General features: G+C 56.3%; 7 protein-coding genes across 7 annotated transcripts; 3 read left to right on the forward strand and 4 right to left on the reverse strand.

Annotated features, from left to right (window-relative positions):
• Positions 1 to 1,967: 1,967 nt before the first annotated feature.
• Positions 1,968 to 4,405, forward strand: EsH8_IX_000240 (div-4 protein kinase family protein; the record flags this gene model as incomplete). Its single annotated transcript, XM_083266576.1, has 5 exons — positions 1,968 to 2,038; positions 2,106 to 2,205; positions 2,276 to 3,223; positions 3,282 to 3,312; positions 3,684 to 4,405. 5 exons carry the CDS (start codon positions 1,968 to 1,970, stop codon positions 4,403 to 4,405), a joined length of 1,872 nt encoding a protein of 623 aa, XP_083130141.1.
• Positions 4,406 to 4,793: 388 nt separating this feature from the next.
• EsH8_IX_000241 (ubiquitin-protein ligase RKR1) lies at positions 4,794 to 9,907 on the reverse strand (the record flags this gene model as incomplete). The annotated part of the gene is made up of 4 exons (XM_083266577.1): positions 4,794 to 5,057; positions 5,156 to 7,388; positions 7,445 to 9,558; positions 9,614 to 9,907. 4 exons carry the CDS (start codon positions 9,905 to 9,907, stop codon positions 4,794 to 4,796), a joined length of 4,905 nt encoding a protein of 1,634 aa, XP_083130142.1.
• Positions 9,908 to 11,475: 1,568 nt separating this feature from the next.
• Positions 11,476 to 14,492, forward strand: EsH8_IX_000242 (uncharacterized protein; the record flags this gene model as incomplete). Its single annotated transcript, XM_083266578.1, has 2 exons — positions 11,476 to 14,409; positions 14,469 to 14,492. The coding sequence occupies 2 exons, from the start codon at positions 11,476 to 11,478 to the stop codon at positions 14,490 to 14,492; spliced, it is 2,958 nt and encodes a 985-aa protein (XP_083130143.1).
• Positions 14,493 to 15,220: 728 nt separating this feature from the next.
• EsH8_IX_000243 (uncharacterized protein) lies at positions 15,221 to 15,457 on the reverse strand (the record flags this gene model as incomplete). The annotated part of the gene is made up of 1 exon (XM_083266579.1): positions 15,221 to 15,457. The coding sequence occupies one exon, from the start codon at positions 15,455 to 15,457 to the stop codon at positions 15,221 to 15,223; it is 237 nt and encodes a 78-aa protein (XP_083130144.1).
• Positions 15,458 to 17,849: 2,392 nt separating this feature from the next.
• On the reverse strand, positions 17,850 to 19,474 carry EsH8_IX_000244 (uncharacterized protein; the record flags this gene model as incomplete). Its single annotated transcript, XM_083266580.1, has 2 exons — positions 17,850 to 17,882; positions 17,942 to 19,474. The coding sequence occupies 2 exons, from the start codon at positions 19,472 to 19,474 to the stop codon at positions 17,850 to 17,852; spliced, it is 1,566 nt and encodes a 521-aa protein (XP_083130145.1).
• A 3,275-nt stretch (positions 19,475 to 22,749) lies between these two features.
• EsH8_IX_000245 (ribosomal protein L1p/L10e family-domain-containing protein) lies at positions 22,750 to 23,993 on the forward strand (the record flags this gene model as incomplete). The annotated part of the gene is made up of 2 exons (XM_083266581.1): positions 22,750 to 22,815; positions 22,896 to 23,993. 2 exons carry the CDS (start codon positions 22,750 to 22,752, stop codon positions 23,991 to 23,993), a joined length of 1,164 nt encoding a protein of 387 aa, XP_083130146.1.
• A 211-nt stretch (positions 23,994 to 24,204) lies between these two features.
• On the reverse strand, positions 24,205 to 25,194 carry EsH8_IX_000246 (Alpha/Beta hydrolase protein; the record flags this gene model as incomplete). Its single annotated transcript, XM_083266582.1, has 1 exon — positions 24,205 to 25,194. One exon carries the CDS (start codon positions 25,192 to 25,194, stop codon positions 24,205 to 24,207), a length of 990 nt encoding a protein of 329 aa, XP_083130147.1.
• Positions 25,195 to 25,226: the final 32 nt, after the last annotated feature.

The following is a 25,226-nucleotide window of genomic DNA, read 5'->3' on the forward strand; positions in this document are numbered from 1 at the left end:
AGAGGGTGTCGCCAAGGTGAGGAGCATTCGCATCGTGGGAGCGGCGTGAGGTGGGTTGCGAGATGGAGGGAATCGAGTGGATGGGCGGAACAGTAAGGCAAGGCAAGGCAAGGCAAAGGCAGGCTTGGAAGGGTATGGCGTTGGTGCTGCCGAACGCTACCCTAGACTACCTACGCAACGAGGTCGGGCAGGCAGGCAGGAAGGTACGAAGGTATTAATTAGTGGAGAGGAAGGCCGGGACGGTCTCCTGGACTGGCGATGGAGTGTGGAGTGGAGAGCGGACCGGGGGGCATGGGCTGGGGCTGGCCTTGGACGCAGCGGGCTGCACTGACGGAATTGGCCTTTGGGAGTCGGGGTCCACTATCCACTTCTGTGCAGTCACCATGGAAGGTACGAGTTGCCATGTACCTATGTATGTATGTATGTACAGAGTACAGAGCACCGCTGCCATGATTGCATCAAGACGCACCGCATCGCCTTATGTTGCCAATTGCTGCTTGTTTGTCTCACGTACCTTTTTTTTTTCTGCCTTCATTGTCTTTCTTTTTTCCTTTTTGTCCTTTTTTTACGTCTTCCTCCTTCTCTTCATCTTCTTTTTAGATGCACTTCCTCTCCCTGGGAACGCGGGCGGATGCTCACTGGTGGATGGGAGAGCTGGCCCGGGATCAACGGACAAAGTCTCGCCGTCCATCACAGAACAGCGCAGTCAGTCATCCATCCAGTCAACCAACCCAACCACTCTCGATCTTGTTACTACTATGTACACTACTCTGGGCCAGGGCTTCTGTACTCGAAACGGCCTAGCTCAGAGGGGATTCGACGAATACGTCACGCACCTTACGGACCAGGTTAGCTCGCCTTGCAACACCTTCCCATATGATTTTAAATGGGATTGAAGAGCATGTCGACTTCGGCTCTAATGGCTGCTCTGCTTAAAATTATCGACGCCTCTCCACGGGCTGTTTCGAGAGAGCAGGCCAAGCGACGACCGCACCGCTCGCTCCCCTGGCGTTGGAAACAATGGCGGCGCGACGGCGGCATAACCTAGACCGCGTTCTGTCAACCTCGACATGTGCCTTGCCATGCCATGTATGCCACTTTTGACACTTTTTTTTCGTGTGCTATTCCAAGGGCTCCCCCCTTCCAGCAAGGTTCATCGAGCGAGCGGTGCCTGTATCAGATGACGGGAAGTGCCCTGGGGTGTGTCGCGAGCGCGTTAAATCTCTGGCTGAAATTCAATCGACACCTACCTAGCCTCAAGTCAGCACGGAGGGAGAATGATCAACTGAGCCGCATCCTTGCACTCTGTCGATTCCGCATGAATTTTTACTTTGGCTCCTATTTCCATGGCAGGGATGTGGCAACTACGAGGTACAGCATCGTCAATTGATTCGATGGCCTTGAAAAGACGTGTCTTTGCCAACTCTCGACACCACGACGCGAAACCCGGGCGTGGTACGCATTGGCGCCACTGGCAGCCACGAAAATCCCCAAGCCTCCCTCCAAGCTAGATGGCAGACTTAAGATTAAAGCGAAGGACTAATTAAAGACATATTTCGACGCCGTACAACGCCCCTCGTCAGGTACCCGCGCAACTGCGATGCCCGACCCAGTGTTATGTAAGCCGAGGTCCAAGGCGGGGTGTCACATTACACTGTGTTGACCCGACCATTATTCTATGGGGTTCTTCGCCAGCGGGGACTCGGTCCTGACAGTCCAATATCGGGCTTTCCCACACGGTAAATTTCCCCAGTGTCAGCATCAGGGATCGCCAGAGCAAGGTGCAACGCCGGGTGCTTACTACATAGTACACCAGTCCTTCATCCGTTACCTCACTTGGGGCTCACTAACAACCCATTCCTGAAGCAGCTGGCAGAGCACGTCCATTCAGCTTCGTCCATCCCTGCTCGTCCGTCCCCCTTGCTCATCAAATCCAAACTGCCACTCTGTTGTGCCAGCTGCCTCCAATGGCTGACGGTGGCCCGGACTGGAGGTCGCAGTTGTCGGCGTCGGACCGCTATGAAAACATTCAGAAAATGTAAGGAGTCAGGTCTGCTTCCTGTCGCGTATCAGGCGTTCTGCTTACACCGTTTTTCCCAATGTAGAAAGGCCGTGTTGGAAGATGCCAGTATAGATGCAAAGGCAACATCACAGACAGATGCATTTTCGGTTGAGAATCAGGCTTACAAAGATTCAGCATCTAGGGTGTGTTCTCCTGCTCACTCATCGCACAGGTGCCTTGAGGACTCTAATACTAAAAACACGCTTACACCAGGCTCAATATGATGAAATCTGCCAATTGGTAGGCTCGGCAAACCTGGCCCGTCCAGAAGCCCCAGCTCCTGACGCCGACCAAGCTGATGATATTGGGGTCACCATTGGCTCTTACAAGAGCTGTCTGCCCGTCGCGAATGGTCTCACCTCGGAGGTCTACCGATGCAACGACCGCGCCTTGAAGGTCATTGTCGAAACACACAACATTGAACCCCACAACCCTCATCGCGAGGCCAAGATCCTGGCGACCCTGAAGCGGCCATGCATACCATTGTTGGAAACATTCAGGGACAGGGAACAAAGATTCGTCTTGGTGTTCCCTTTCAAGCCCCTCACCCTTGCCGATCTTATTGACCAAGGAACCCTCCCGCTTCCCCGATTGAGACGTCTCTTCAAGGACATATTCACCGGCCTGCGGGACATCCACAACATGGGCATCATTCACAGAGACATCAAGCCCGAGGCCATCCTTCTCGACGGCCCAGATGGGCCGGCCTACCTTTCCGACTTTGGAACCGCCTGGCATCCCGCCATGTCCATTGTCTCCGAGCCGGCCAACAGCAAGATTCTGGACATTGGAACTGGCCCGTACCGAGCCCCTGAGGCCCTCTTCGGCGACAAGGCATACGGCCCTTCCGTTGACATGTGGGCCGCCGGCGCCATGCTGGCCGAGTGTTGCCGCAACCCCCCAGCGCCCTTGTTTGAATCAAGGCCAACGCACGAGGACGGGAACCAGCTGGGCCTGATCCTGAGCATCTTCAAGACCCTGGGCACCCCGACGCGGGAGACCTGGCCCGAAGCTGCGAGCTTCAAGACCCCGCCGTTCGAAATGTACCGCATGTTTGACGGCCAGCCGTGGGAAACCATCCTGCCGGACGTCAGCCCCGACGTTCGGGATCTGGTCTCGAGCTTGGTCCGTTACGACTCCAAGAGGGCGACTGCCGATCAAGTGAGTAATTTGAGTGGTTTTGGCCTTCGTCGTCCAGTCTCCTCTAACCGTACAACAGGCCTTGCAACACATATTCTTGCAAGACGAAGGTGAGGCCCAGGCCTAATACCTGTTGCAACACGGTAGGTCGGCACCGCAACGGGGAGGGATGACCACACGGGCCAGGCTGCGCTGGGCAGTCGGGGGGGGCCAGCGGCCTTGTTGCGTAGCAAACTATCAAGGGCACTTCGTTGTGTTCCCAGCGTTCTTTGAACTGAGTTCCCGCAACCGTCAAGAGTCCCTGGGCCGTTGTACCATCCAAACTTCTACCAGGACAAAGGAGCGAGGATTCTCGCAGGTGGTATTATATTAAATGTCTGAAGCTCATACCATCTCCCTCCCCGAATGCCAGCCCCTTTTCGCCATCATAATCATCTTGCACAGCTACAGAAACCCCAACGAGCAGCCCGACGTCGCTCAGGATACGTTCCGCCGCCGCCGCCGCACAATAACGACCACAGGATGGGCCCGCCGAAGCAGAAGCAGAAGAAAGGCCGCTCTGGACCCCAAATTGGCGATCAAGTCGGGCCCGACACGTCCATCATCGGAGACAAGAGCACGAAGCCGAGGCGGGGCTCCATGGAGCCCAACCGGTTCGGCGTCCCGCCCATCGCGGCCCTGCCCGGGAAGACGCAGACCGGGGGGACGCGCCACCACTGCCCCCGGAAATCGTCGTCGCACAAGAACGACAAGGACTGCCTGCAGGGCGGGTGCGCCAACATATGCGCCGACTGCGGGGAGATCAAGTCGCGGTTCGGCAAGGCAGACTGCCGCAAGTGCCTCAAGCAGGATATTAAGCATGCGCGGGAGATGAAGAATGCCTCCGGCCTGGCCAAGATGGTCTTCGCGCACCGCCCTCACTGGGGCGTTCGCAAGCGGACCGGCCGCGTCGGCGAGCGCGCGTCCCGGCGACCCCCTCGCCGCCCACAGCATGTGCGTTCTTGGCGTGAGGGCGGCTCACGGCTTTCCGACGACGAGGTCACGGATTCGGGGGATGAAATGGACGAATGCGTCGACGAGTGGGAGGACGTTGAGCCCCGGGACGCGGACTATGCGGACGAGGACGCACAGCGGCAGGGGATGGAGGAAGACGCGGCGCTTCAGCGCAGGATCCGCGAATCTCTTATTCGACTCATGTCGTAGTGTGGCCTTGTTCTCTACCTACCTAGGTTCTGCACATCCCCTCTCAACTCCTTTTGCACCCGTTGGAGATTCGCACATTGAAGACGGTCTTCATGGTCATCTAAGCCACTACGATCCCCCCACCCGGCTGCCTTTTGTGGTTTCACTGCCCTTTCCAATGCCGTATATAAGTCTGATCTACATAGAAATAAAGTCTCGTGCCGTTTGGCAAGCCCGTCAGGTTCCTATCTCCCCCTTCCCGGCCTCTGCATCATTTCTCATGTCTTTTTCCTCGTGGTTCACTTTGTCGCCGTCAAACGTGAGACGCGCCTCCCATCTGTCTCTGCCACGCACACTCATTCATATCACTCTTTTGCTCCGAGTATAACGTAAAAGAAATAGTCGAAACTCAAGCACCCCTCCGCGCCTTGGTGTCGGAGCCCAGATAGTCGATCGGGTTACGGCACAGGGGGCACGTGTTTTGGTTGCTGCTCTGGAACCACTTGTACAGGCACGTGCGGTGGAAGAGGTTCTTGCACGTCTGGCACCGCTTGTCGGGCATCTTCTTGTCGGTCGAGATGATGGAGTAGCAGATGGCGCACTCGGTCTGGCCCTTGAGGGCGCCGACGATGTTGCGCCGGAAGGCAGAGAGACCGTCGATGATGCTCCCGTTCTGCGCATGGTTAGCGATGTTTCTTGTCCGCAATCCGTTTTTTTTTCCTATTCATTCATGGTTTTGGGTGAAGGGGGGGTATGGCAAGCATGACTTACAGAGAAAGTGATGACGCCCTGCGTCGTGAGCAGCCAGCTCTGCCACTTGCGCTCGCTCACTGCGACGCGGTTGATGCCCACGACGCTCACGCCCTCGATGGGGTAGCTCGCGGGGACCTTGACGGCAATGGACGCCATGCTCTCGTCCACCTCGTACCCGGCCGTGATCTCCTTGCCCGTCTTGCTAACCTTGACGACAAGCTCCTTCTCGTCGTCATCGGCAGGGGGTTCCTGGGTCGCAGCCCACGCCGCCACCTCGTCGAGGGCGTCTGAGACGATGATGGGCGAGAAGTAACGCGTCATCCACCCCTCGACGGCGATGCGCGTCTGCTTGGAGCGGCAGTCGAGGTACCACGTCTTGAAGAGGCCGGGGGTGTACTTGAGAGTGAGGTAGTACAGGTGCACCAGCAGCCAGTGCAGATTCCTCTCCTCGGTCTCGGCATCGGCCAGGGAGACGTTGTAGGAGGTGATGTGCTGCGTTGTCAACCCTTCCCTCTCCAGGCTGAGCGGATGCGCGGCGGAGTGTCCCAGCACGTCAAAGGTGAAGTTCAAAAGGGGTGCAATGTAGTTCTCCGTCTTGAGGTGCTCCGTGTAGTCGTTGCGGACCTTGAGAGAGGCGGTGCTGAAGGCATCGAAGATGAGGTGCCACGAGAGGAGGTAGGAGCGGATCGCCAAGGGGAACTGGGAGAGGACCTCATCAGGGTAGCGCTCGAGCGTGGGCGCGTCGAGGAGGAGGGAAAGAAGCTCGTCTGGAAGCCGGGCGTCGGTCTTTTCCAGGAGCACGTTCACCGAAAGCTCTTCCTGTTGAGCCGGCAGGGCGTAGTGAAGCAGGTTGAACGCGGCGGTTTGGATAGAGCGCGAGTCCGCAGCGATGAGACCGTAGAGATCCGAGAGGTCACTGACGTGCTTCAGGGGGATCTTGTTGACCTGTCTGCAGATGATGGCATCCACTATCTCCAACGGCTGGGTGCTCTTGTCGCGGGTGAGCTTGAGAAGCTCAATAAGAGAGAGCGACTTCGTCTCGGCGAACTCCTTCAGAGCATCCACGAGGTCATCGTTGGGCTCTGACAGAGTTTCCAAGGCAGTCATGAGCTTCAATGATGTGTGAATGTACGGCAACGAATCATCCAGACGGTCATCGGATGCCTTCGCCCACAGCGCGGTGGAAAACTCAATGGTCTTCTCCCAGTACGAGCCGTAAACGTCCTTCATGCTGGGAAGCAGCCTCTGCAATGCCCTGCAGATCTCCGCAGACAGCGCCGGCGTCAGGTTGAGGGTGTCGTCCATCCACGACGTAATCTGGCGTACGGCGAAGACGATGCGGTTGTTCGCCACGGGTACCTCGCCAACTTCGTAGACCTGAAGGCACGCGTTGAGGAGGACCAGGATCAATAGCGCCTTTTCCGCCTTTCCGGGCTCTACGCTCGCTCCGGCGATGTCACTAACAAGTCGGTTGCAGAGGTTGTTGATGGCCTTGGACGACTCCAGGCTTTCACCGAAGCCGGCGAGCACCGCCGTCGCTGCTAGGATCGTTTGGGGGGTAGGCCTCAAGGTGGCCAGCTGGTTGATCTTCTCATCTCCGGCAGCAGGGAAGCCGTGTTTCTCAGTGAGACTCTGGATAAGCTCACTCAACGCCCTAGAGCTGTAAAGCCCCAGGGGTGTAAGCTCCTTTGTCTCCTGTGTCATGATGGCGATGAGACCGTTGACCAATTTCATCGAGCCGGCTTCCGAGCCGTCTCTCCATCCCTTGGCTTCGTCGGCAATGGCGTTGATTGTTACTCTAGTGGACGAAACAAACGACTCAGCCGATGCAAGAGCGTCTCCAATATCAAGGTTCAGGAATAGCTTGTTCTCATCCATAAGAGTGATCTGATCGGACACCATTTGGATTGAAACACAGAGGAGGTAAAGGAGCTCCACCTGGAAGCTCTCAGGCAAAGTCGAGACGGAAATGTCGGAGGACAACAGCTTAGAAGTATAAGACGCCATTCTGGCTGGGATGGAGTACCCATCTCGGTCTCTCCGTACGCGAACGCGTTGCGCTGGCTCGGCAGGCTGAACCAAGAAGTGGGCACCTCCCAAACTGCTCGTGATGGACAGTGATGGATTGAGTGCGCCCTGGAAGAAGTTGGATAGTTGCTGCATCCAGACATTTGTGCTCGGAAACAAGTCTTCTGTGCTAACAGAGCCCGCCTTCGTAGCTTGCAGTGCCTGCTGAACCAATGTGTCGATTCTGGCATGGTTAGTAACTAACTCTAGTGGGTACAAAAAAAGAATCTGGCTACTCACCCAAGTGACTGTGGTCCAGCATCTTCGAGATTCCTTTGAATAATTGCGACTAATGGCGACGTGCCATCGGTAGGTTGTTCCAGCAAAGCTCTCAAAGAGATTGCGCGGGACGAAATTGCTCTGTCGCTGAGCTCGGCGAGTCCCAATAGTTCGGTAACAACTGCCATGTGGGTTGACTCGTCCTGTGACAGGAGTCCAGGCTTGTTGTTTGCAATAATCTCCAACGCCCGAAGGGTTTGGATTGAATGCTGCTTGTCCTGCGACAAGGCGGATATGCTATTGTCTACTAGCTGCTTGGCTGTCGACTCCGTAACAGCATCATTTCCAAAGGCTGATTCAAAGATACTCCAAGAGTCAGACTCTCCACGAGCCGTGCTGGAGCACTTGGCCTCGAGGAACTTCTGGAGTTTCTCGTGTGATTTGGAAAGAGTTGATGCATGCTGGTTCGCAATGAGACGCTCGATTCCTTGGGAGCCCAGGTTCTCGTCGGACAGACCCAGCAAAGCGTCGACCCAGGTTTTCCAGATAGTCGCATACGCTTTCTCGTGTCCCTTGAGAGAGCCCAATATGGTTACGCAGTTCAGCAGGTCCGCGGCCGATCGCGATGCCATCAGAATGTCCATGCGGTCTCGGCCCTGTGTTGAGAGGAATTGCTCCAGTGCCTGGGCAGCCTCCGCATCGTTCCACACAAGCGGAGAGTTCTTGCCAATACTGTAGAGCACTCCTGCGGCTCCGAACGGCTTGAGGTTCCTATTGGCGAGAAGATTCAAACTGCAGGTGATTATGGCCTTCGAAGGACCTGAGAGGAGCTGCGCGGGGCCGGTGGTGGGGGACTGGCTCTTCGCCTGGACATGGCCAATAAGGGTGAACCATCGATTACCCTCAGAAGAAATCGCCTCCTGAGACTTTTCGTAGTCCTTTGACACCTCGGGTAAAGAGTTGGATATCCTGGTGCAGAACTCGGATGAGAGGTGTTCCAACTTCTCGACCGTTGCCTGAGTCAGGTCTGGATAAGATGAGTCGGCGCAAATCTCGTAGACCTCTCCAAGCACCGGGAGACGTCCTGAGCCACCAATCTCCCAGGATGAATTTTCGGGGGTTGGGAAGAGGAAGTGCTCCAGCAGAGGGAAGAGGCTGTCTTGGGCCAGCTTCGCTCGAGGTCCGTCCGAGGGGAAGTTGTGCAAGAAGTGCTTAGTTGTGCGAACATAGCATGTCCAAGCAGTGGGGGCGCTCATTCGTGGCTCCTCTCTACTTGTGATGCCGGTTCTCATTGACTTCAAGGCATCTGCTGAAGCTTCAACGGTGAAGTGTTCGATCGGAATGGCCTTTATGAGTTGCTCAAGGTATTCCCAGTACTTTGCGGAGCTGCCATGAGATCCCTTCTCCAGGAAGCCATTCAACCTTGTTATTGGGGTCTTCTTCTCGCTCGAGCTCGTCCAAATCTCGGGGAACTTGCCCGTCAGTTTCGCGAGGACCCTGACATACTCAACGGCCGATCCCGTTTGGCTGCTCTTTAACCCCTCAGCGAGGAAAGTCTTCTTAAGGCGAGAGATTTGGGTGGACACCGAGTCCAGCCTTTTGTCAAGGCATGCCCACAGCAACTGGCAGGCTGACCTTCTGACCGAGGCATCGCCCATGGTCACGCTCTTCCACACCTTCTCCTCGGCAAAGAACGTGTCGTACACCTCGTCTTCCTTTTGAATGTCGGCCGGCTCGAGTTTCTGCAAGAGGCCGAGCACAAGGGAGAGACTAGCACCTACGACTCGGAGGTACTTGGCCTCGGCATCATCGGGTGTCGTCGATCTTTCATCGCTCAGGGTGTCCTTTGTTTCCTGGATGGCATCGGCTGCGTATGTCATAATCTGCGATTGGCACTTCTTCCAGAACAAAACGACCTTTTCAGGGCTATTGAGAAAGGAGGAGAGGCCGTCGTTTGCCGCTCTCGATACGACTCTGTCCTTGTCGTACAGACCGGCGAGCCAAGCACCGACGATCTTGGGGACATGCTTTTCCATGCGCTTGCGAGCCGACTTCATCAACTCGAACTGCAGAGTGTGGGAGAGTTCGCGGACGCGGCGAGAATTGTCTATGGAAATACGAGGATATATTTGTACCTGTTACATACATTACCACATGATCAACAAAACGCATCTCCCGGGAACAACGCACCCATGCTTCCAAGACTGCCTCTTCTGCGCCTCCGTCCTTGTCGAACGGGTGGGCCTGTACGTAGGCCAGGAGCTCCTCCAACGCCTTTGCCTTTGTTGTAGCATCTTTCTTGAGGGTGTTCTTGAAGGAAACGACGACGTTCGCATCGGAGATGGAGGACAAGTCGGGAGGCTCGGCGAGGTAGGATAAGCCGTTGCTGCTCGAGGAGGATGTGAAGCCACCGAAGCCCCGGGCGGGACTGGCGAAGCCCTTTGCGCCGGCTGAGCGGCCTCCTTTTCCAAAGGCGCGCGACATGATGTGGTGGTTAGTGCAGGCTGTGTGGTATTGTCAAGATGTCGAGGTAGCTTGGCGAAAGACCTAGCGCGACGCAAGGAAGCAAATGTCAAAAAATGACGTTGGCGGGGTACAGTGCACCGATGCGGCACGGTGAAGGGACACACAACGAGCAACAACTGGCAGCAGCGCTGAGGCGCAAAACAGGCGGGTAAAAGTATGAGGTCCTCGGGAGACTCGGTGATCCTCTGTGAACGCAAGGAAAGAATGGTGGCGAGTCGAGTCTATAGAAAAGAGATCAGGTCGCATCGCATCGCGGCGTTGGGAAGTTGATGCCATGTGCGCCGCAGCGACTAATTAGTGGGCGCGTTGACTCAGGCCGACAATTTTGGTTTTGGCCCATGTCCAGCACCGCAATAGCGGGCACAGCAGTGGGCGGCGGCGAATGAAAACGACGAAGCTGCCCCGCCTGAGCTCGCTCGCATCTCCCGAGTTTGCCCCTGCCGGCGATGTTGTCATAGGCATATGTAAGCCGGTCACACGTGACCTGCTCGTCTATTCCAGTACGTACCCGTCCGGATGCTACATAGGACGGACACCTATGTACTAGGTATGTACACCACCACCACCATGGTACGACACACACACGTGTACGGAGTGTATGTACAGGCCTGCCCTTCCGCTCCAGTGTCTGTGCCCCTCGTCCCCAGCCTTATCCCCGGTCATTCATTGGGCCGCCACTATCGTCACTCTGTCCATCTCACTCGGCTGCCCAGCCCTGGACAGATACGCGCAGCAGTCCTGAGAGAGTGAAAGTTCACCTTGCAGCCAGAGTGGTGCCAGTGCCCCCTGCCAACGCCGGGTTTGGAGGTGGACCATCCCCCATTTGCACTAATTCGGGCTTGTTCGGCGGTTTCAAGCGTTCCGTTCATTCATCCTCGACGCTACTACACTACGTATACTACCATGGATGTACTGAAGCAAGAGGCTACCCCGCAAACTGCACCGCTGGGGGCTCTCCACTGCGCGGCCAGTGACTGGAGCTTCAGCACTCTGAGAGCCCACGGTGCCCACACTGCTCACTGCGGGCATAGCGCTAGGGAGCGGTAACTGTGGATCCGTCGTCCATGCTACCTACCCCAACCCGGCCAGTCGCAGCTCATTGCCGCTTGCTGCTCCCTCTCGCCCGTTCTTGTCCCATCGATCCATGCTACGTACGAACTCTCGCTGCTCTTCCTGCGACTGATCTTCCTCACGTCCTTCCCCTTTGCACGGCGGAGGTGGCGGATTTGTTCCAACTTCACTTCTACAACTCTGTCCCCCCAAAAACATCGTGTTCCACGGCCTACATGCGGCTGCTTCATCGCCCAGTTTTCCTCCTCGCTTCTCCCTCGTGTAAGTCATTCCGGTTCATTCACGTGCGTCTGGAACCAAACGCCGGCTACTGCAGTCCATCGGACGCTCTTGGCCCTCCAACCCGGTCCCTTGCCCGTGACTTCCTCTCGCTGTCTATTGCCTTGATTTTGCTAACTCTCCAGTAAAACCAGTCTCGAGAGCATGGTAAAGGCCCAAGCCTCGCATCCATCATCATGCTCACCACCGTTTCTCGTTCCTCGCCTGGCGCGGGCGGCCTTCACGCCGGCAGGGTCTCTGCAATCAGAGCCCTGGTTCCCTCGAACCCAACACCCATGAGGGCGAGCCATTATGGCCAGACTCGAGGCTTCCGCTCCGGCGCGTGGTCTTCTTACTTGGACCCGGAGTTCCAACGCCAGCTGCGACGCCGCCAGCGCAACATTACATACAAGTACATGGAGTCGATTAATCGCAAGCTGTCCTGGGACCCAAATTCGCGTGCCGAAGATGCAAGAGTTGTGATGAAGAAGACGGTGGCACAGTGCTGGGTCAGACACGGCCATACCCGCTCAGATGGAAGTTACGTGAATAAGGGCAACGTGAATCCTGCGTCAGACAACACCCCCGGCGCTCGGCCTGGGCAGAGCATTGAGGACGTTGAGCGCAGCGCTATCAATTCTCTATTCACTGTAAGACGTACCGGGGCGTACGAATATGACTTACAGCAGTCCCCTCTGCAGAATATCCGCAATTATCTCGGCAGCCAGACCCGGAGCAAGTCGACGGCCTCCACTAGCCGCGAAGTCCCGTCTGAAATTGATCCCATCACAAACCGAAGGATTTATTCGACGCACGCGCCACAGTCGGTTTTTGACAATTCGTCGAAAAAGGATACTCAAGAGCCGTTCTTCCCAGACGGGGTTCCCCCCGCCGACGAGCTCAAGGAGTACGGTCAGGTCACGATCGATAATGCCCCGTGGGTCGAAGCTGGGTCCAGCAGTGGAGAAGTGGGGACCCCGCAGTATGCGGATCTTGACAAGTACAAGCCAGTCATGGACGAGAAGCTCGATGCTCGGCAACTTCCTGGAAAGCCGAAATACGATGACTTGGGAAAGTACAAACCAGTAGGCCTCAATGAGACTGTTGAGGGCGCAGAGTCAATTCCCAAGTATGAGGATCTCGGCAAATATGCCAATCCATCGCTTACCGACCGACTGCCCGAGGAGCTCTCTCAGCCGGCATACGAAGATCTAGACAAGTACCGCCCTGTCATGCACAATGAAAATATTGAGGCTCAGGAGGCGCACGAAAAATACGAGGATCTTGACAAGTACCGTCCTGTCATGCACAATGAAAACGCAGATGTCCAGGAGGCACACGAAAAATATGCAGATTTGGGCGAGTACCGCCCGGTCATGCACAATGAAAATGCAGAAGTCCAGGAGGCACACGAAAGATACGCAGATTTGGACAAATATGGCCCGGTCATGCACAACGAAAAGGATGTTTTGGAAGAGACGTCATCCCTCTATGACGACCTGCACAAGTACGGGCCAAGCGGTTTCAACGAGCCGGAGGGAACGCGGCCTCGTACTGACGAGGAGAAGTCCAAGGACTACGACGATCTCCACAAATATGGCCCGATGGGCTTCAATGAGCCTTCCGGGTTAGCCCCTATGCATCCTGAGGAAGCATCCAAAGCTTACCCTGATCTGGACCAATATGTCCCCGTGGCATGGAACGAACCGCATGGGCAGGGCCCAGTCCACTCTGAGTTGGCTTCCAAGGAGTACACGGACCTCGGCGAATATAACCCCATCGGCTGGAATGAGCCACATGGGAAACCGCCGATGCACCCGGAGGAGGCCTCAAAGCAGTACAATGATTTGGGAACATACTCAGCGGAGTTCAAAAGAGGCGATGCGCAGCCGCCAGAAGGAGTGATCGCCCCCGTCGAGCCTGCAGATGAAGCCAAACACCAGCCTGTTCAGTACAATGAACCCGAAAGTCAACGGCCTAAGCCAGACTGGGATCAAACCACCTTCGATGAGGCCAAAAAGTACGAATCCTACCAATACAACGAGCCCGATGGGCAACCCGTCGAAGTCATTGACCCTGTGTCGAAAGGTCTGAGTGATTTTGACGCGGAGATAGCCGCCACGACGAACAGACGCATCGCGCGCACTCGGGCGACAGAGCAGGAGAGAGCTGACGACTTGGATCTGCTTCGTGCTAGTGACGTTCGGGCCAAGATCCCGACGTCTTCTGGTCAGTCTCGAAGGGAATACAGCACTACGAACAGGCAGGTGCTCGAGGCCGACCTTCCCCGCTATGAAGTGAACTGGGATATCGCGAGCAAAGCTGCCCGCGTCACTGTGCGAAAGACCAGAAGCAAGGTGTGGGACCAGATTCCGGCCAAGGAAGAACTGACTGGCATCTATGCCAGGGACTTTCCTGAGGATTTCACGCGGTCCTGGAGCAACATCGTAACGGCCGAGGAGGGTCAGAAGGTTGAGAACAGCAAAAGCCAAATACCTGAAGAGGACGAGGTTGAAGCTGCTTCTTTTGACGAGAGTTTTCCGAGGCTGGAGCCTGCTTTGAGCCGTCCATCCGCTTTCAGATCGCATACCCGGCTTGCAGGGAGGCCTGGCCAAACGGACCATTACTCTACAGAGCCGCAAGGTCTTGAGGTGAGCTTCACTGAGGAGTGTGGCGGCAAGCAAACCTGGCCTTCCTACGTCCGAACGTACGGCACGGCTACGGATGCCTTGGCAGATGTCGGGTCTGCCTCACAGAACGTCGTTTCCGCCCTTAAGGCCGAGAGCGTAGTGTCTTCAACTTCGAAGAAACATGTTCGCGAGCCTACCATCTATAAGATCCTTGCGTATGACCCCAAATCGCAGGCCATCAACACGGCCGAGACCACATCTGTCGTTCCCGACAGCGCCACGCCACTGACCCCAGCCGAGGTTCTTCTACAACTGTCTAACCCGACCAGGTTCTTCCCATACTTTAGCAGCCTTCAGAGAGAAGGATACGAAATCGTCTCTGGAAGCGGAGATGTCCTGGTTTTCCGCAAGGTTCGTGAGGCAGAAACGGGCACCGAGGAGCAGACCACTGCCTCTTTCGCTCCTGCCATCGAAAAGCCAACGACCTACCAGGCGCCAAAGGTGAACCCCATCGACATGATGGGGAGCGACCCCGTAGTACCAAGCGCTTACTCTTCCAGTCCTACAGGATACCTCAACTATGATTACGCTGGAGTGGAGACGGAGCATAAACCGCCACCACCATCCAGCTCGTTGAAGAGGCGGCACACGGTCTCCAATGACGGTCAGGACTTTGAGCCCCCTCAGCGGCCTAGAAGGAGTAGGGCCAAGAAAATCGTTCTTGGTGCCGCGTGGGTTGGTGGAATTTCTTATGCGATCGGTGTAGTTGGAGAGTATTTCAAGACAGGAGGCTCCGACGGCAAAGGTCCCAAAGGACTCTAGGCAGATGCGAGCACAGTTTCGGTTTTCATATGGGTTTTCATCATGGTGGTTTATATATACCTTATAACGGTTGTAGGTTTCTGTAAAGGCACAAGCAAGCCTAGGTCCTTTCTATTGTACCAAATGGCACTCTCTCAGTGATGCTATTGGTTTTCTCTTCGACTGTGACATACCCCAAGTAGTTGTGACCTGAGTTTATGAAGACGTATATTCACAAGGTGATGTTAATAAAAGACAATGGCACGTAGCAACATTACACCTTCTGAGGTAATAAATGAAATGCTGCAAACTCAAGAAACTACAGGTGTGCCAATCGTCATTATGCAATTTTTGAACGCCATGCCTACCGACCCTCCGCCAGCGTGTGCCTTTCCACCACCCAGGTCGCTCCGCAATTACACCCGCACCAGGTACCCTAGGAACCCCGAGCGTAGCCAATATCAACCCCCCAACCCTTCAACCTTTGACTTCTGATGTCATGGCAACCCATTTATCCGCGCTCGGTGAAGCCGGGGCCGGTCTTGACATCTTCGATGTGGCTCATCTGCAGCTCGCGCTTCTGGTCCTCCTTGTTCCAGCTCTGGCGGCGCCCGTAGGAGGGCTTCCAGCTGTTCGTGCGCTCGATTACGCGGGCGGCCTCGGCGGAGGGGTTGGCGCCGGTGGTTATGGCGGTATCTCGGGCGGGTTCCTGGGGGGACGTGTTCATGGGTGCGCCTTCGGATGCCATTGTATCGTCGATTATGGGTTCAGTGTGTTTGGTGGTGTCTTTTATTTATTTATTTGTTCAAGGTACGTATAAAGAAAGTACGGGAGGTGTATTTGATTTGTGGTTTGGGGCGAGGATGATGTTTGAGGTAGGATGACGAGCAGTATGGTATGCGGTCGTGATGTTTATAGCCAAAGACGATGGAATGTAGGTTTGATTAAGCACGAAGTTGAGGTAAGTGCGGAGAGGAGGTTAAACCAGAGAAGGAAAAAGAAAAAATGGCAAGAGGGAGGCTTCCCATCTTTAACTTCAAAGGCAGCTCATTCCTCGCGGGGAGGGGGGTATTCCTTTTCAGGGTCCGATGCAGCTCCCTCCCAGCTCCCGACACACACACACACACACACACACACACACACACCTCCACCCCCCGCCTCTTCATGCAGCAGCAGCTGTGTAACACGCAGTTTGACAGGCCAGCTCAAACCCGGTACCACCCTACCCTTTCCTCTCTCTTCCTGCCTTTCTTTCTTTCTTGCAGCGAGCCCATCCCCGGCTAGGAAAGGAGCTGAAAGCTGTTGTTTTGTCTCTTTGGCCCAGCGCTGCTTTGTGTTGGGCCAATCGCATCCGGGGGGCGGCGACGATCGCCTCAGCGGGGATAGCATAGCATCATAACCTTTTTTTGCCTCATCCCCTTCCCTTCCGCAGCCTCCCGCTGCTGCTGGGTGGGGTGGTGTTGTGGAGGTGGCGACAGCCACCACCACCCAGAAGCGGCTCCCAAAACCGTCGAAAATCACACCACGCCATCATAGCGAGAGGGCTTTTGAGCACATGTTTTCCCGATTGCCTCCCCGCGGTGCGATGGGCGAGCAGAGAAGGAAGGAGGGGGGGGGGGGGAAGCGGTGTTACGCAAAAGCTAGCTCAGCGTCCGGTCCAAGGCTCGGGGTAAAGGTTCATCAAAGAAGTGCATGTGCTGTGGTTTTGACGCATGTGCCTCTTTCCCCCTTCCAGTTGCAGACGAATTTTCCTCGACGGACGAACGGCCGGGGAAATCGGACGGCGAGGCGTACAAGAATAAAATAAAAAGGGCTCCATGGGACCGGGAACCATCGCCGTCATTGCGGGGTAAAGGACAATAAATAGGGTATAAAAGGGTCGGGGGCCCGGGTCTCATTAGCCTTATCGGACGCCTATCGGCATGGGGTAAGTGTGTGGACCCACACAAGCTCCATCCTTCCCGGGGGGAGGGTGGCCACCCGTTCCCGCGACCTCAAAGTGACGACACTCGACGGCAGGTTCGTCACGCCCGTTCTGGCTGCGATTCTTCTCTCCTTACTCTTGCTTCTTTTCTGGGGGCACGAAGACTGAATTCTGGCATGTTTTGGTTTTGAAGGGCCCGGCGCGATTCCATCCATTGTCTTCGGGGTCTGGTGAGTTTTTCAAATCGAGTTTGGGGGAAGACCCAAGAACGCGGGTCCGGAAGGTCGGGGTTTGACGCTGGGCCACCCGTCGGCCGGCCGATTGGCCGTGTGGCTGCGTGGTTGGTTGGAGGTGGGGAGCCGGAAACATGCGGGCGAAGAGCTCGCGGTGACGGGCGAGGCATGAACAGCCTCCCAACACCAGACGTAAAAATTAAAAAAAGATGTGACATGTCGAGGCTGGCTGGCGCGGCGGGCTTGTAAGGAGGGCTGTCGGTTTCGGGGGCGACATATCATAAGATCCAACACTCTCCAATAGCAACCAAGACCGTGGCTTCGGACGATGTGGTAGAAGAAACATGTTTTAATTCACCAGACGTCTGATTCAAGCGTGTCGTCAACTTCTTCTTTTTTCTAAACACATCCCCCTCCGCGACCTCCTCTCGTCCATCATCATTTCCAGTTCCCTGACCGACCGACCCGCCCCGTCCTCCCGTTCGTTTCATATCCCTTTTTCTTCATCCTCCCCTTTGAACACGCCACAAAAAAACAGCGAACCCGCCAAACACGACTGGGGGAGACAAACAACACAAAAATATCAGCACTCCTCGCTCCAAATCGTTACCTGGATTGTCGGGGAATGCGTGTATCTCATCTACTGGTGGGGGGATATGTGGGAATCGTTGGGAAAATAAAGAATAATGAAGCCCCCACCCGAGGTATAGGTGAATCAATCGTACAGGAGAGAAAAACAAGACAAAATCAGAAAACGAAGAAGTTGAAAAAGAAAACGCCTTGCGCTATGCAGCCAGTACACCGAGGTTTGCCCAATGGTGGTTTTGATGCCGAGGTATAGACAATAGAAGGGCTGTGTGCGAGAGAGAGAGGCCATTCACAGTAATGTGTGTGTGGCATCAGCTCGCCTCAAGCAAGGCTGAGGTGTGGGAGCCAATCAAAAAAGGACATTGGGATGAAAGCCAGAATAGAGATTTTGTTGTTCAAGGGGTGCGAGGGCGTTTCCAGTAATATTGCTAGGTCAGGCGTGTTAGTTTCAACTTCCTCAAGAGTCAATATGGGGGATATGGCTCACCTTGTGCTGCTTTCGGCAGGCTCTCAGACTGGGCTTGCGAAGCCCATCGGTCACGGCGAGACGGCGCTGGTCGTCGTCGTCAGCCTCGGGGACGTAGTAGTACTCGCTCTCGAGCGGCTTGCCCGCGGCGTCCTTGCCCTGGCGGTGGATAACGCCAATGCACGCCGTCGCCTCGATCAGGCTTCGGAGCTGCTCCTTGGCCAGCCCCTTTCTCAGCTCGGACGGCAGGTTGTTCATGATTGTCGACAGAGGGTTGGACGACAGGCGGGAGAAGGCGAGCTGGTTAGCTACGTGGTTGCGCACGGCAGGGTTCTCGTACGGCGGCTCCTTCTTTGGCGGCTCCCACTCCCCCTCCTCTTCTTCTTCTTCCTCTGGCGACTTTGGTGGCGCAGAGATGGGGCTGGAGGGACCGGACTCGTCCAGGACAGTGGACAGGCCAGACCGCTTGAAGGATGCGAATTTGGGGGATCCAGTGGTAATCGAAGCCAGGCGGTTAGAGATATCCGCCCCGAAAGGACCGAAAGAGTGAACGATGGGGTCGTTCTCCTCATCCGGGTCGTTCTCGTCCTCGGGCTCGCTGAGGTCCGACGAGAAGGAGTTGGTCGCCTCGGTTGCGAAGCTCTGGCCGACCATGGTAACAGGGTCGGCCAGTTTTGGCAGCTCGGGCTCATCCGCATTCGAGTCCTCGTAGATGTGAACCTCTCCATCGTCGGTGGGGAGCAGGGCCTGGAGCCGTTGCGAGCTGGTCAGGTGAGCGGGGGTCGGGGATTCCGGAGACTCGATGCGCGAAGGACGACGCAGAGGGCTCGACTGCAAAAGGCTGGCTGCTGCAGCTGCGCGGGCATTGGGCCTGGGCGGCGAGTCGTCCCACGAGGACTCCCCGGGGCTTGCCAGGCGGTCCCGGCGGTCCCGCTTCGGCCATTGGATCAGGACACGGGCATCCTGAACGTCGAGCATAATCTCGGCGCCTTCCGTCTCCGAGGTGAACGAGTCGCCCTTGTGGAGCTCCCATGTCCGGCCTTGGCCGTGCAGCTTCAGTCCGTTCCAGCCATTGCAGATAATCTCAATCTTGTTCAGCTCCAATGCCGAGAGAGCGGGCACGTATCGTGCCTTGACATGGATGCGGGACACGAGGCGGTTGGCGGACAGCTGGTAGTGGGACGAGTTGCTGGACCGGCCCATGAGTAGAGTTTCGCCATTCTCGTTCAATTCGATGGAGGCAACGGCGCCGAGGGGTGTGCGTTCGGAGGCGGAGGAGGCTGCTCGTGAGGGGCCGCCGGGTCTCTGGTGGACGCGGGGTGGGGAAGACGAGAGGATGCCGGTGCTCGAGGTCGGGATCGGCGTGGGATATTTCAGGTACGCGTTGCTTCCTCCCACAACACCGGGCCGGGTCTGTCGTTTGGAGGGTCGAGGGAAGCCCGGCGAGGAAGAGAGAGGTTCGAATGCTGGGAGTAGACTTGGGGCAGGACGCTTGGTGCCGGCCAGAGGAAGCATGGGCTCCTGTATCTTGGATTGGGGCGACGAGTCCATCATTGCGGCGACGAAGGCATGCCCAGCCAGAAAACAAAAAAGAGTGAAAGCGCCCTTCGAAGTTGACAATCCTTGTATAAAGTCTCTTTTTCCTTGCTCTTGGTCTTCCTGGTCCTCTTTTTATATTTTTTTACTTTCCTTCCACTTTGTTGCGGACGGGGCGCGTTTTTATGGTGCGCGGGTCGCTTCCAATATCGCGACGTGAGATCTTGGCGTTGTGCGGGTAAGCGTGTAAGTGGTTTTTGGTCGGGGCCGTGTGTCGACAGGTAGGCAGTAGGTGGAGAGGATGCAAGAAGGAGAGAGAGAGGCTTCACACAAGATCAATATATCGAAGAAGCACAAATTCGAGGGTGAGAGTGAAAAAAAAAACCCGTCAAAGTGGTTGCAGGTCTGGTAGAGGGAGGCCCGGAGCGACCTGGTGTGGGAATTGGGACCTTTTTGATCGGAGCCCTGCCAAAATTGGGAAGCGTGATTCTTGGTCAGGTCGCGTTACGCGTTGGCGTTGGGAACCGCGCGGAGGTCTCGAACATGTCTGCGTATTCTCACGGGGCTCGTGGGCTATTCCGACGGTGTGATCCCTTATGCAGTCAGCTGGCTCATACCGCCGCGAGACGTCCCTGGAAAGCCGACTGACTTGGGAATGCCCCTCTTCTTCTTTCTCCTAGTAAGACATCTGCAGAACATTGACTGATTTTCAAACGATTGTGTCTTTTTCTGCAAATTCTCGTACTCTTTACTCTCATTGAGTTTTAGTAGCTGGGTAGAAACGGTATGTATGAAAAGCTGCAACCTGTAGAGCTTGAACGGTGGCATGGTGTGGGGCTCCGTTGGAATAAGCCAACAGCCATGTCGGAATGAGTCGACTCCTCCTGCCTCCCGGGTGTCCTTACAGCGGCTCCCCGCCTGTGAGGAGCTGGTTAGGGCTTGCTCTACAGCGGGCCGACACCTCAACGTTGGGGTAATTACGCTAAGAGGCGCCGTTTCTCCAGGGCTCAACCTCCTGGACGCGGGCGCTGTCTGAGCTTTGATGAGTGTTTCAACCGCTAGTGTCTTCATGTTTTAATTGAATTGGCCGCGGAAAAGGGAAGCATGCATCCTCTCCTATCCGTCACTTACTGGCCTTCCACTTACAACTTTGCTTCATCGTGTTCAGCCAGTCTTTTCTTGTCTGTAGACCGCCTTTTCTATCCAGCCATTTCGTGAACAAACCTGCGGCTTTTGGCTGGACAATGGACACAATGCCCCTCATCAATGTCGAGTCTCTCAGGTCCAGCCTCCTCCAAATCACGTCCACGTCTCCACTACACGCCTTGGGAGAGCGGAGGGGGTGAGGAAAAAAACCACGAGCCCACTTCTGGTGCGCGTCTCTCACACATACACACACACACGCATACACTGCCCGATGAGCGTTGGTCAGCGTTCATCCTTCCTTATGGGGGCGTCCAACGGCGCGGAGCGCTGAAGAACGTAATTAGCCGCTTGCACACAGGTCCAAGGTATGATGAGCCCACTCGTCCACTCGTCCAACCGTCCAACTCCCCATACCCTGGCACGATTAAAGCCTGGCCGGAAGGTCAAGCGTGTCGAGACAGGCTTGCAATTTGCATTACTAGTGCTTTGCATAGCTCTCTACGAATACGTATTAGAGCATGCATTCCAAAGCTGTCCTCTCGCCTGGTGATGTTCCCTCCATCCCTGTGGCCCCGGCTCGTCCCCAATTCGCGATATTGCGCCGGCCCTCGTCTAACTTGCCCTGGATTCATTGGTTCCGAGCGCGGCCTGTCCTGTTCACTGCCTTCCCTTTCCTGCCACGAGCATGTGTAATCCGCCCGTCTGCTGAGACTTGGCCCGCTCACCAACTGGGATGCGCAGACCCGAGCCAAACATGCCAAAGATCCCTCGTTCCAGGCTTGCATCTAAATGCAGACCGAAGGGGTTGAAACGACCATCGCGGACCGTGTTTGCTCGCGTAAAGTGGCTTCCGCCTGGGAACCCTGCACCAACGATCGATGATATAACACCTGCATCCTCTCCCCGTCGCCGCTCACCAGAAGTGGTCCCCTTTTCTCCTTAATCGTGTAGTTCATTACCCTATTGTGCAATACTGTGCATCGCGTCCTGTGCAAAAGCTGACTAGTAATGGGGAAATGAGTTATCGAAAGGCCGACCCTCCCCGAGCGAGTGCTGGGCCCGTCTCCCGAACCATCCATCCACCGCGTCCACCCCGCATCGCTAACGCAAGTCGCGCTCCTTCTCACACGACCCGCTGAGGCCTTTAGAATATATGATGATCCCGGCGTTCCCAATTGGATTGAAAATCTCGTTGGCATGTGCAGCATGCAAGGCAGCCTGGCCCGCTGCTCGCTGCCACTGCCCACTGCCCACTGCTCAAGCTGCCCGCCAGCCGTGCCAGGGCCCGTTTTCAGACTGAGACAAGCACCCGGGTGTCAAACCCAGTTCTTGGAACATTGATCTGTGGACAGCCTTGGTGGATATGCACAGGACCTTTTAGACAATTGGTGGTTGGCTGGATTCGCATTCGTCATACATAGATAATAGCGCTTCCCGACGACCAAAAGGCCCTTGACTTGACTGGCACGTAGTTGACCGAAAACCCCCCGACCACCCGAGCAGAAGGACACGCATTTACATATTCTGTTTCCAGCACTAACTTAGTATCGCCTTCCACATTTCTTATACCCTGTTTATTAACTTTATCTGTGTCCGTCTGTTTCTCTGTTTCTCTCATGTGGTTGGGCAGTTATGATTCTACGTTGAGAGCTGGTGTCCGACTCTCCCCTATCGCTTTTTATTACTATCGCGTATCACCGGCTAGTCTCGCGCATTGAGACGCGGCATCAGAACCACTAAACGCGTCTGTACAGATGAAACTGTCAACTGAACAACACCCATCCATGATTATGGTTTGAACAATTGTAAACTGGCTGGGGCAGTCCTCTCCCGTTCCAATAACATGAAGCGAGACATTGCAGGGGACCGTTGTGCTCAGCATTGGTAATTCAAGCATCCATTCGTCACGGTGAGCGATTCTTGTGGTTGAAGATGATGCTCACTAAGGCATTTAACCGGAGTTGGCCCGTGCACCATCGGCTCCGGCTTCTGCAACCGCCGATGGGCATGATCCCTGTCCAAAGAAAAAAAATGGACGACGGCCAAAAATTTGGACGCCCCGCCATCTCTCTATAGCAGAAGAGAATCTGCATCCCAAACTTTCAGCCAGAACAACAGACGTGCATTCCCACCCGTCACCTGTAGTCATGGCCCCCTCAAAGACCGTCGCCGTCGCATCGAAAGATGTCGTGCCATCAATTGACCCCGAGCAGGTGCGTATTCCCTAACCCGTCCTCCCCCGTTTGCCACATTCGCAAACCGCCGAGCCTGTCGCTAACTTGCGAAAACGCAGACCCTGAAGGCCTCCAAGGCTCTTCTTGCTCACATCAAGAAGGCTGCCAAGCAAAAGTCCGAGGAGTCCAACAAGAAGAACCTGCTCGCCGACCCCGATGACGAGGAGGGCAGCATCGCCCAGCAGCCCATCTGGTTGACCCTCACGACGAAGCGCCACATCGCCGACACCACCCGCCTCAAGCCCGGCAAGATCACCCTCCCTCACCCGCTCAACACGGACGAGGAGTCGACGATATGCCTCATCACCGCCGACCCCCAGCGCGCCTACAAGAACATCGTCGCCTCGGAGGAGTTCCCCGAGGCCCTGCGCAAGCGCATCACCCGTGTCATCGACCTCGGAAAGCTCAAGTCCAAGTACAAGCAGTACGAGGCCCAGCGCAAACTCTTCGCTGAGCACGACGTCTTCCTCGCGGACGACCGCATCATCAACCGCCTGCCCAAGGCCCTCGGCAAGACCTTCTACAAGACTACCGCCAAGAGGCCCGTCCCCGTCGTCCTCTCGGCCAAGGCCCCCCGTGTCGACGGCAAGCGCGCCAAGCCCCAGCAGAAGACCCCCGGCACCCTCAACGCCGGCACCCCGGAGGAGATCGCCGCCGAGATCGAGAAGGCCGTCGGCTCCGCCCTCGTCAGCTTGACCCCTTCCACCAACACGGCCATCCGGATAGGCTACGCCGGCTTCACCGCCGCCCAGATCGCCGCCAACGTCGAGGCCGTCGTCAAGGCGCTCATCGAGAAGTGGGTCCCGCAGAAGTGGCAAAACGTCAAGAGCATCTACATCAAGGGCCAGGAGACGGCCGCCCTGCCCGTCTGGTTGACGGACGAGCTCTGGCTCGAGCAGAAGGACATCGTCGCCGACGACAGCGAGGAGGCCAAGGCCATCAAGGAGAAGGCCAACGTCGGCAAGAAGCGCAAGTCGCTCGAGGCCGCCGAGGAGGAGGAGAGCACGCCCAAGGCCAAGAAGGCCAAGAAGGTCACCAAGGAGGCCGCCAAGCCGGCGCCCGAGGGCGACGACGCCAACCTCAACAAGCAGATTGCGGAGCGCAAGGAGAAGCTGAAGAAGCAGAAGGCCAAGGCCAAGGCTGCTCTGGACAACTAGAACTTGGCAATTGCGGAAGAAAAAGCAGGGTTCGTGCGGGATTATACCATGCATGGTTTGTGGCGTACGGCGTTGGTTCAGAAAAATAACCAGAGAACTCGTGTCCAGGGATTTATCAATAAGAACTAGTGTACAATTTGCCCTTTTACCAGTGTGCCCATGTGTGTGTGTGTACCCGCTACATCAATTCATTTCGTGTGATTCACCCAGCTTACAGCTCCTCGGAAACGAACCCGGTGCTCGACTCGGCCTCAAAGTGCTTCTTGTACGGGCCAAAGAACTCCTCGATGGTCTTGTTGAGGGTCTTCTCGGTCAGCTGCATGTGGTCGCCGGGGATCTGGCGGAAGCGGAGGCCTCCCTTGCGGTCCAGCTCCCGGAGGCCGATCCAGTCCTCCTTGTAGATGGCCCTGGCGCGCAGCGGCAGGCTCTCGGTGCCGTTGACCTCCTCGAACCAGGCCGTCTCCTTGGGGATGACGGTGGTGTCGTCCTCGAACATGACCATGACGAAGTTGGTCAGGCTGGCGAGGTTCTTCTTGTAGGCGACGTTCTTGAGCTCGCGCTCGTTGTTGATGTCGGCCAGGAAGTTGGACGACTCAATGTACTTCTCGTACTGGTCCGCGGCCGGGTTGCGGTAGTACTGGGCTGGCACGAGGCGGTTCTGGACGAAGGAGGACCACGTGTTGAAGCGCAGCAGGGCCATGGCGCCCTTGCAGAGGAAGTCCGAGTCGCCGCAGGCGCGGAACTCGACGATGCCGTTGTGCTGGCTGCCGTAGGTGACGAGCGAGCGGACGGGCGGGTTGTTGCAGCGCTCGACGTAGCCGCGGAGGAACTGGCCACCCTGGGAGAAGCCGATGGCGTCGATGGCGGGCGCCGTCGAGAGGATCGGGTGCGCGGCGAGCTCCTCGCAGACCTGCTCCAGCTGGGTCGTCACGTTGCCGAAGAAGGTGGCCGAGCGGTCGCTGTTGGGGTCGGTGCCGACCTTGACCGTGTAGACAAAGGTGCCGGGGTTGATCTCCTCGGCCAGCTCGCCGACCTGCTTGATGCCGTCGCCATCGTACGAGTCGCCCAGGCCGTGCCAGATGACGAGGGGGATGGGGTGGTCGTCGGTGTCGTCGGAGAGGGGTCGCTGGGCCGCGGCGGAGTACGCGACGGCGGCCAGAGAGCCGACTGTGAGCAGGCTGGGGATGGACAAGGACTTCATTGCGTTCGTGTTGCTTTGTTCTTTTTCTTCTT

This window comes from Colletotrichum jinshuiense, chromosome 9 (genome assembly GCF_051148585.1).
Source record: "Colletotrichum jinshuiense chromosome 9, complete sequence".
Lineage (NCBI taxonomy): Eukaryota > Fungi > Ascomycota > Sordariomycetes > Glomerellales > Glomerellaceae > Colletotrichum > Colletotrichum jinshuiense.